This window comes from Lates calcarifer, linkage group LG20 (assembly GCF_001640805.2).
Source record: "Lates calcarifer isolate ASB-BC8 linkage group LG20, TLL_Latcal_v3, whole genome shotgun sequence".
NCBI lineage: Eukaryota > Metazoa > Chordata > Actinopteri > Centropomidae > Lates > Lates calcarifer.
In genome coordinates, this window is record NC_066852.1 from 14,545,305 (window position 1) to 14,556,367 (window position 11,063).

The 11,063-nt window shown below is 42.5% G+C and overlaps 2 protein-coding genes across 2 annotated transcripts; one reads left to right on the plus strand and one right to left on the minus strand.

Annotated features, from left to right (window-relative positions):
* Positions 1 to 79: 79 nt before the first annotated feature.
* On the plus strand, positions 80 to 5,086 carry slc25a1a (solute carrier family 25 member 1a). The gene is made up of 9 exons (XM_018691806.2): positions 80 to 362; positions 927 to 1,034; positions 1,147 to 1,246; positions 1,965 to 2,103; positions 2,226 to 2,310; positions 2,474 to 2,578; positions 2,737 to 2,852; positions 2,928 to 3,001; positions 3,095 to 5,086. The coding sequence occupies exons 1-9, from the start codon at positions 116 to 118 to the stop codon at positions 3,207 to 3,209; spliced, it is 1,089 nt and encodes a 362-aa protein (XP_018547322.1). The 5' UTR covers positions 80 to 115; the 3' UTR covers positions 3,210 to 5,086.
* A 210-nt stretch (positions 5,087 to 5,296) lies between these two features.
* On the minus strand, positions 5,297 to 10,995 carry nle1 (notchless homolog 1 (Drosophila)). The gene is made up of 13 exons (XM_018691804.2): positions 10,890 to 10,995; positions 10,145 to 10,306; positions 9,656 to 9,876; positions 9,393 to 9,472; positions 9,231 to 9,307; positions 9,025 to 9,122; positions 7,573 to 7,765; positions 7,297 to 7,432; positions 7,091 to 7,137; positions 6,799 to 7,001; positions 6,496 to 6,655; positions 6,323 to 6,393; positions 5,297 to 6,227 (listed from the first exon to the last, which is right to left on the minus strand). The coding sequence occupies exons 2-13, from the start codon at positions 10,280 to 10,282 to the stop codon at positions 6,215 to 6,217; spliced, it is 1,437 nt and encodes a 478-aa protein (XP_018547320.1). The 5' UTR covers positions 10,283 to 10,306; positions 10,890 to 10,995; the 3' UTR covers positions 5,297 to 6,214.
* Positions 10,996 to 11,063: the final 68 nt, after the last annotated feature.

The window sequence follows — 11,063 nt, forward strand, 5'->3', positions numbered from 1 at the left end:
CTCTGCCGCCACATTGGTGCGCCTCCCTGTGTTGTTGTTGTCTAGCATTGTCCGTGTGGGACCACCACCATCATAGTGGGATTTTCTTAAAAAATATATAGCTCGGACGACCAAAATGTCTTCACTGCTGAAGCCATTTTCGGTGTGCGAGGGACCGTGCGAGAGCTGCGGTGTAAAGAGAGGATGCCCGAGCTCGGCTCAGCAGCAGCAGCAGCGGCGGCGGCGGCAGCAGCGTCTGGCCGCCGTGGCGGGGCTGGGCTCTCTGCCGGCCCACCAGCGGTCGTACGCGGCGAGGAGGAAACTGGCGGCCGCTGCGATCGGAGGGAGGAAAATAACGCATCCCGGGAAGGCTATCCTTGCAGGTTGATTTTGCAATGCAGACCCCCACACCCTCCACCATAGTCGCCTATTGCTTAACCCTGCACAGCACAGCCTAATCTCAGTCTGTCGCCCATTAATGCTATCCGTGCAGAACTGGGTCAAAACGCACTCAGCCAGCAGTGATGCTACAGCAGGTTCCATGATGTATTTGCATGCATCTTTGTCTATTTTCTGTATTTTATTATTACGCTCACATTATATTAATTAATCTAAACTGAATTAATCTAAAATACCAGTAAAGATACTAACCGAGGCTGCTGTAATAGAGGCAGCTACCTTCAGTAGCTCTCAGCTGTTCTTTCCAGCTCAATACAAGTACTGCTGTACAATCACATCACATTAGGATTTAATTAAAACAAAGATAGTGTATCCCAGCAGCACCAGCACCACTCTGCAATTGATCCATCTAATCTTTTTTTCCCCCCACTGAAATAGAAACATGCAGGCAAGTTCCTTCAGGTCTCAGAACATTCAAGAACAATTCTGCACAGTGAGTCAACAAATCTTGACAGCAGTGTTTCTCTCCCGTCCTCCCTCTCACTCAGGTGGCATTGCAGGAGGAATCGAGATCTGTATCACCTTCCCCACAGAGTATGTCAAGACCCAGCTGCAGCTGGACGAGAGAGCCAACCCGCCACGGTACAGAGGGATCGGTAAGGTCACTGGGACATGTATGTGTGTGTGTATGTATGACTGACTGTAGGTCTGCGTGCCAGTCCTCTGCTGGATTACTCACTCCTGGATGCTCTGTGTGTGTGTTTGCAGGCGACTGCGTGAAATTGACCGTGCAGGATCATGGACTCAGAGGGTTGTACCGAGGTCTCAGCTCCCTGCTGTATGGATCGATACCCAAGTCTGCAGTGAGGTGAGGATGCACATGTTATATACAGTAGCTTTACAGATTATATGTAAAGAATACACTTAAAAAAACAGAATGTAGTTGCAGTAGAGAAGCACATTTGGCTCTTGCATTCTTTTGATTTATAGCATCACGTGTTGCCAGGGTTGTAAAGTTGACATCAATTTAACAGCTGACTGATGTCAAAGCAGTGACTCAGCATTTATTTGCTACTTAAATCGAAGCCATGCGAATGTTAAGGGCTGCAACTAATGATTACTAGTATCAATTACTCTGCTAATTATTTTCTGTAATTATTACTGAATAATTGATCTGTGTGAAAAATGTCACAAAATAGTGAAAAATGGCCATGCCACTACGATTTTCTAGAAGTCTAGGTGATCTCATCAAATGTATTGTTTTGTCCAAGGAGCTCGAGACCTTAAGATGTTTACTGTATTGTAATGTTAAGACAAGAAAAAGCACAAATCCCTCTCGTCTGAGAAACTGGAACCATCGAATGTTTGCAATTTAAAAATTTTCTGTCAGTCAACTAACCAATTAATCAACTGTACTACTACGTACAAAGTTACGGATAGTGCCATTGAGACAGTTGTTTGGAAGCAGAAACTTCTAAAAACAAAATATGGATTACAGTGGAATCTGTCAAATAAATGTCCTCCTATTGTTTCTTACTCTGACCCTTATTATTCTCGAATGTATCACCTTCCCCTCTTTCTCTCAGGTTCGGCACGTTTGAGATGCTAAGCAACCCCATGCGAGATGCTACAGGTCGGTTAGATAACACGCGGAGCCTCTTGTGTGGTTTAGGAGCAGGGATAGCAGAGGCCATCGTGGTCGTCTGTCCCATGGAGACGCTCAAGGTTAGTGGGGCTGGGTGTTACTACACATTTCTTTTTACTGTAGGAAGCTCTTTCCGTTTGTTTTTGTCAACACTGATCTGAATAAATATTGGCCTAATAAAAAAGTGTTTCTTTTCTTCCAGGTTAAGATGATCCATGACCAGTGTTCCCTCAGACCTCGTTACAGAGGCTTCTTTCACGGAATCAGCGAGATTATCAGAGAACAGGGTAAGAGAACAGGATGGATCAGTATCATCTGAGGGGCTTGTATTTCAATGAAATATTGTTGTAAAATATTAAAGTAGCAGCCACAAACTCCCTCTATAAGTAGCAGTATGTATATGTGAGGTTTGTGCTCCACACTGAAACCTAATCTGTTTGACTTGTTTAGGTGTGAGGGGGACATATCAAGGTCTGACCGCGACTGTGCTGAAACAAGGAACCAATCAGGCCATTCGATTTTATGTGATGAACGCACTGCGAAATTGGTACAAAGGTGAGAAAGCCTACATGCTGGAAAACAAGAGCCAATGTCCCTGTCCTTTTTGGACCAGTCTAAGTCAATCAGCCTTTCTTTGTCCAATTGATTGATGCATTTGCCTCTTTATTTCCTTCCATTCTCCATTAATCCCACTATTGGATTTGGCCTCAAAGGGGATGATCCTAGACGGGAGATGCACCCAATTGTCACAGCGATGTTTGGGGCGACGGCCGGAGCTGCCAGCGTTTTTGGAAATACACCTCTGGACGTGGTGAAGACCAGGATGCAGGTAGGAAACCCACCCCTCTGATGATTTCCTTACTGCCATCAGGTTTGCCTTTTCTAAGATGCTTGTTTTTCTTAGGGTTTGGAGGCCCACCGCTACAAAAACACAATGGACTGTGCCTTCCAGATCTTGAAGCATGAAGGACCGCAAGCGTGAGTGACTCCGATCTTCTTGCTTTGCGATGTTTTAGTTTCCGCTACCGTCAACAAACCATCTAACCTCATCCCATCTTGTCCCTCCTTCAGGTTCTACAAAGGGACAGTTCCCAGGCTCGGCCGCGTGTGCTTGGACGTGGCCATAGTCTTTGTCATCTACGAGGAGGTGGTCAAACTACTCAATAACGTGTGGAAGACCCAGTAAACTGACCAGAGGTCCAGAGGGAAGCACAGACCAGTGCCTCATGCTACGCACAACTGAACACCTCTACTGCAGTTCATACTAGCTCTCTGCATTAGCCTGGAGCAGATGACACTTTATCTTGACCAGTTTCCACTCATAAAATAAATGATTTGCAGGACCTATCTAAGCACAGTGATGAAAATGAAGGGAGAGTAGCTAGTTGCAGAAAAACAGCTCAATTTTGCATTTCTCTTCTTTCTCTCTAGTGGTCAGACTTAGGATTAGAGAGGGATCATTTTATTTTGAAGGACGGGAAAGAGGCAAAGTTGACTCAGTTTCTTGAGTCTTACTGCCAGACACAGGAGCATATGGTATTTAGAGAAGCACAGGCAAGTATTATTAACCAAAGTTTCAATTAGAAGGGTAATGCAAAGACAAAAAGATATTACTTATGTCCAATGTTTTAACTTTCTGACTGTTGTTACCATACATATTGTAGAGTGAACACTTTGTACTGAAACCATAAATGTGTCTTTTGATTCACTAAGTACTTGCTATACTGACCGAAGAACAGAGATGCTGCTGTATACGAACAGGCCCGCCGTAGTACGTAAAAAAAAATGTCTGTGCAGTACTTCAACACATCTCGGTGTTGTGATTGCTTACTTGACTGTGCTTGTGGCATCATCACACCAAAGTATTCGCAGTATTTCCTTGCTGTGTCTTGGTGATGAAGTTTAAGATACTGTTCATTGTGCATTTAATGGCCACCGCTTACAACATGAGTATGGCTGCATGAATTTCAATGTGGCATCTGTTCCGTTACTCGAACTGACAGGCTTGTTGAGGCTATACATGAACTGGTCTGGAGTCAGTACCTCTCCTGCAGATTTATTTCAGAGTTTTAACCCGGCACAAGTGATCATTAAGCGCATATTGTAAGAAAGAAATCCATATGTAGCACAACCTTCACATGCAGTCTTAAGAGTAGGAGATGGAAGTGTGAATACTAAGATATTCACTGGGTGGTTGATTTCTCTACAGCTGTATGTGAAGGCTTGATTTGGGATTATGTGACCAGGCTGACCCATGCTATTTCTAACCAAGTGCTGGTGTACTGCCTATACTTTACAAGGGAAGTCACCTCTTCTCCACGAGATGACAAGGTGTAAACAAGTCAGACGGTGTAAGCCATATAACAATGCGCCAGTAGTTTTTTTTTTTAGCACTTACTGATTCATTTATCAAACAGGCTGTCCCCTAGTCAGATATTATGTCACTTTAATATTCTTTCTTTACCTCAACCTAACCTGCTTCATAATGTTTTTGTACGCTAACTGTTAATTAACCATTTTGAATGCATTCATTCTTGTCTAACATAGTGTTTACATATGTTGAACTCCAACGAGGGGAAAGGAGATCAGGTCAGAGGCTCGATAACAAAACAAGTATTGAAGCAAGGCTTGGTTTTGATCGACCCAGTTGCACCGCATGGCCTTGCACAGAAGCCTTTTATGCCTCTTTGCCAAACTACTTCAGTAGAATCTCCAATGTAATATCCCTGATAAGAGCTAATCTTTATTACATTTTTAACCAAGAGCACCAGAATACTGTTTAATTTTTATGCCTCTACCATTTTGGTTTCATTAACAAAAGCACATTTTTATTGTATAGATTCTTTGCGTTTATGCTTATCATTAACATTTCAGAAAAATCTTGTCAGATACATCGAAGGATTCATTTTTTTGTTAAAGGAAACTGAAATTTGTTGGTATATCAGAAAAAAATCTTGTTAAAACCATCAGTGCTATAAGTCCGATTTACATGACCAGATGTGGAAACCTCTGAAGAAACATATGGTTTCATTCGTCTTAATAAACTTGAGCTTAATAAACTTGGTTTGTGTGATGAGAAATGTGTGCCAAGATATCAGATTAATAAAATGTATAAGATGTAGATGCTATGATTGGATGTGAGTAATTGAGTAAAATTCTATCATTAGCAAAAGTCCAGTTACATACAAAGGGCTGTTTCTTAAAATGAGCATTGAAAAAAATAAAGTACTACATAAAACTGTACTTAACATTTATCTGCACAGTGACAGACAGTAAGAGTTGCTGTTATTTATTTTATTTTCTGTATAGGACGTTATCCAATTAATTAGAATTGGACTAAAAGCGGTGATGTAAATATTTGTTAAATATTCCCAAAGCCAGCTGAATACAGAAAACTTATTTTAACTGGAGAGGTGAACCTGGTTTTTCCATCACACAGTTGGTGACACTTGGCTTCACCACACAGGCAGAAAAAAAAATCAGCAGGTTGCAGCTTTGCTGACCGCAAGACAGAGGAGATTAAAGGCTGAAGGAGCAGGGCGAGAGCCGTCGGCATTAACATCACAGAGGAAGGTATTAGCGCTCCCACCTGTTGCCTCCCCAGCCCACCTGTCATCTACAGGATGTAGTTCATCTGGTAAGGTTTGAGGTGAAGAAGGAGGGGGACAAACATAATCCTCAGAAATATGTTTGCTTTCCTGAAGCGTTGGTTGAATCTTTGTTTATCTCTCAATGTGGAATATTTTTTCTTAGAATAGATCCTGTGTTCAGGAATTTAAAAATTAGGTTAAAGTCTTATGTTTAAATATATAACCCTGTTTGTGGTTTCTGCATATGGTTCTTTCACATCAGGACCCCAGATGTGTACAAAGCAATACGTACATGAATGGAAACCCTTTCATAGCTAAAATCTGAGATGCTAATACTGAAATACAGTACAGCTTCTATTCACAATGACCTCATCTTACATTTCCACTGAGCTGAACACCTTTACAGTCATCAATATTGCCACAGTATTTGCGTCATGGCCAGACTAAAGTTCCTTGACACAATGCCACTTTGGACAGACAGTGTATAAAGCCAAATGGCAGATTAGGTACAGTCTAGCCACCCTTGCTCCAGCTGTCAGGTTTCTTGACAGTAGAAGATGTGAATCCTCTGTCAACATTAGGAAGTAGAACAGAGGTGTAGCTATCTCCTCCATCTGGAAATAAATAAAACAAGGCCAAAGGTTTAGGTGTGAAGAAGCACTGGTGTTTAACTATTCTGATAAAAAAGGCTTCCTAGCATCTCACTCACATTCTGAGACATTTGTCTTTCCCACCACTGGCCACTCTTTGCCCATCAGGACTCCAGTCCACTGCATAAACCTACACACACAAGAAACAAGGATATTAGGGAGGAAAAAAATAAAGTAAATACACAACTATCAGGAAGTAGTGCTTGTTTTGAAGACATTTTTCTCCCCTCACCTCATCAGCGTGGCCAGGCAGGTCCATGTTGAGCTTTCCAGTCTTTATGTCCCAAACTTTAAGTGTGCTGTCGCTGCTGCCGCTGACCAGCAGCCTGCTGTCTGCTGACCACGCCACTTGATACACAGATGCCACATGGCCACGCAGGGACATTAAGTACCTGCAGGTAGGTAGAACAAGCAGGCAGAGACATGATTACACAGTGACAGATTCACATTTTAGGGTTATAACACCATCACCTGGACAACAGCAGTATTACACACAGATTATCATGACATCTCGTCATAAGAGAGATTTTCTTACTTTCCAGTGCGTCCGTCCCAAATTTTAATGGATTTGTCAAATGAGGCAGAGGCGAGGAGCCTGGTGTCTGGGGAGAAGAGCACTTCATTGACCAGGGCGCTGTGGCCGGTCATCCTGGCCAGAGGCTTCTTGTCTTCAGCAGGGTTCCACAGAAACAAGGTGAAGTCATCAGAGCCAGACACCAAGCGCTCTGGAGCCGAACCCTGCAGCGGGGAGAATGGGAGTAAGAGCACTGATACAAGGCGCATACAGGCTTTAACACATGAGCACTTCACAACACAAAAGTACTTACCCTAACTTTATTATATCTCTGCAAGGCTTTCTCCTTCAACTCTTCCACTAGAGGGGGAAAAAAATGTCTGTTAGATGAGAACATCCTCCACAGAGCAGAGAAGCAAATGTGTTTCTCAGATTGCTTTTTTTTTTTTTTTTATCAGATCAGAACAAACAAGGGGAGTTCTCACTGGGATTTTATCAGAAGAAAGTGGTGGGCCTTACATGATCCAGTGAGGTCCTGTGGGTTGACAGTGGCAGTTGCAGGTTCAAAAGCACCAGTGCGCAGGACGTAATCTGTGCTGAGAGCCAGGGTGTTCACCCAGTGGGCGTGACCCTGCAGAGTCCTGCACTGGACACCCTACATCCACAGATAGACATAAACACACATTAAGACTTCCTTTGTTACACAGACATCTCCCCCGTCGTACTCAATTCATTGTGTCTGTGGCAATCCATATTTATTCAGCCATACACACACACACACACACACACGCTTACATCTTTGGCTCTCCAGACTTTGACTGTTCTGTCCTGAGAAGAAGTGTACAGAAGTCCATCTCCACCCCACTTCACACAGGTGACTGACTGAGTGTGTCCAGTCAGGATCTTCTCACAGCGTCCCAACACTGTGTCCCAGATGCGTACTGAGCCATCCTTAGAGCTACTGGCCAAGTACCGACACTCTGGGTTGCTGAAAGGGAAAAGGAGGGGCCGATCAGAGAAACAGTAAATCAAGACAGAACGCTTAAAACAATGTTTCCCAATTCAAGTATACACTATAGAGAGATGAAGTCTGTCAAATAACGAATAATTTGTTAACATAAAAAAAATTACAAGTCCCTTGGAAATTCACCAGTGTGTCAGTGTGGGTACTTAACATCACTGTAATTTGATTTCTCTCTTCTGAAGTAATCTATTCTTACGTCTTAGCAGTAATCTCTGCGGTTATATACATCATTCACCACTCTCTGTCCTGCTGTTATGACAGACATGTGTGAACCAACCACATCCCCTTGACTCACCTGTTCTGTCAAACTGGTGACGTTAACCCATGATGGTCTAGGGATTTACGGGGAAATGTCGGCTATAGGACGGCTGCGGCTCAGGTCATTCCTCGCAGGTAGTGAAATCATGGAAGTTGCGGCTAGGCGTGGTTGATCTTATTTGACTACTTTATGTCCATTTGGAGGAGCGCACACACAGCCCTTGTAGCACAGTGGCTGCGACGACTTGGAGGGTAAACGCATCCGCACAGAGCCTCGCGTAGATTGATCATTAAATGTACACAGACCACGAGTCACACAGACCCTGGCAAACCCTTGCGTATCATCACGTACTCACAGATGCGGAAAGTATAACACTAGCCTTAGGCCACAGGGGCGCCCAATATTGGATTCTTTTTTGAGCAAGGTTATTTTCCAAAGTTGGATTTTAGTTATTTGTGCTATTGCAGCTGTCAAAGTGATTTTGAATGATGTCTTCTTACTTCTGGAACAAAGTCAGAAGTTCTAGCTTGACTTTGGCTGTCTATATAACATTGTTTTAGTGTACTATTTTGGTAGTTAGAGTGCAAGTCATTTTGTGCTAAAAGGAAATCATGGAAGGGCTACACTGACTTGACTGAATATGTAGAAGTTACTAATACCATTAACAATGACTCCTTTATATTCAAGTGTCTTAGTGAGCCATGTCAGTGAGCCAGCATGCACAAAACCAGGACCCTGAAAGTGAGGCACCTTAATGGAATCCATCCATTTTCTTATTTTATCATCCCTGTTTTTCCTGATGTAACATGACATTTTTTATGAAAACAGCCCATTCTGGTAATTTTACAGTTTCACAAATAAAATGTAGCAGTGCAGAAGCTGCATCTGAACGGGATTTAGAGTGAGCACTAAAATAACAGGCAGCAATTCACAAAAATGAGTGTGTGATGACTTGAGTACTCACAGATGGAGAGGTTCCCAGCAGAGCCAAGTGATCCACTTGGTGTGTCCTGTTAAAGTTTTCCCCATCTGTGAACCAGTAACTGGATCCCAAAGACAGATCTACAGGAACATCACCACAAAAAATAAATTCACGGGATACATCTAGCAAATAACAACAAATTATAAATTAAAGGGATAATCTGAGAAATGTGTGTGCTGGAATCATACCTGACTGTTCTTGCACCCTGAAGCCAGTTTCTTTCCATCAGGTGACCAGGCGATGCTCAGTACCCAATGTGTGTGTCCTAATAAAAAAGCAGAAAAGGGTTCAATTGTGTCCAAAAACATTAATCATTTGTATAATGTAGCCCTACAGGAGTGACTTCATACCTCTGGCAGTGTGGTGAGGTGTCTCAGTCATCAAGTCCCAAAAACGCACTGTGGTATCACCTGAACCACTGGCCAAATATCTAAAACAAAACACAGACAATTACATTAGCGGCGTGGCTAAACCTACCAATAGGGTGTGTTTAGAACATAATTTCTGGTTTATTCCCCTCTAATTGCTGTTATATCACAATGACTCTCAGATAAAATCAGTGTACAAGAAAGCATGCAAACAGGCAAAGAAATTGTGTATCAGAGTTACTCACTTGCCAGTGGGGCTGAAAGCAGTTGAGATGACAGCTTCTGTGTGTCCCTGTAGTGTGCTTGTACAGCGGGCAACAGCTCGAACCCTGAACACAGCCTGAGGCTGGTACACAACTGGCAGGACTTGCTCTGTTTCAACCCCAAGAGCCTTCACACAAGACCTCAGATCGGACACCACCTCAGCCTCTCCTCGCACAAAAAATGCCAGTGGTACAGGCTCTTCCTAGAGTGAATAAAGGCAAAAATGATGAATATTCCCTAGATTTAAATTTTCAGCTGTATGTGACTTTAATAAATGTGTGTAAGAAGGATTAAAACAGCAAACAAAGTACGGTCTGTAGGGTATATTTTATTTTACCATGTGAATATTGTACATTGTAGATGTGGACTGGCTAAACATATTAGACTGAAAAACTTTCATGTGAGTATGTGTGCATCCTAATACTAATACTTTCAATCTATATTCATGTTACATAATGCTAGCTAGTTACCTTCTGTAGCAGTGCATTGCAGACCAGCTGTAGTTTGTCTGGGGTGATGTCTAAAGGCACATCAAAAGGTGAACCCAGAACCTCCCCTTCCTCGTTCTGAAACTGGATCAGCAGCCGCTCCACGTCCTCACTCGCCATCCTCTGTTTAGTTTAGATCCAAATCTAACAACAAGAAATCCTTATATAGCTTCACACATTGTACTTATTTATATAATGTACATACTGTTTAGCTCTCTACGTTAGAGCTCATGAATGCTGCATCGCTTAACGCCTAAACCTTGACGCTGTATTTGCATTGAAATAGATATCAAAATCTATCTATCTATCTATCCTATGTTAGTAAAAAAAACTAGCTCACAACGAGGTGTTGTCATTTCTCTGTTTTGCAATGAAGGCAACATTATAGCTAGCTAAACAGCTAAAGTCCGTTAACTTACTAATGTTCATTTGGAAAACAGGACACGGAGCAACACATTGTAGAGTTATGTTAAACACTGTTATTGTAAACATCTGAACCAAATCGTTCCACCTGAAATTAACAATTAAGCGGTTTACTTTTGGCTACCATAGTCTACGGTGTGAACCAATAATGCTAACACCGCTAGCCTGCTGTTAGACAGCTTTTTGGACACCTAACTCCTTTTAGCAGCGACCACAGGACAACAAGGTAACCGTCACTTGTTGAGACAACTGTGTTCAGTTTTACATGACATTAGGTTTGAACATAAATGTGTTAAAACTTTACCTTTAGCGAGGTAGCGATGTGTTTTAACTCCCCACGTGTGTACCACAGAAGAGCCTTTAAATGAAAGATGCTCCAAGAGGCTGAAGTTGTCAACTGAGTGGACGGATTCGCGCAATGCATTGTGGGAAAGTAGAGTGAGAACAGGATTGCCTTGCACATCTTCGTTTTTGTTAT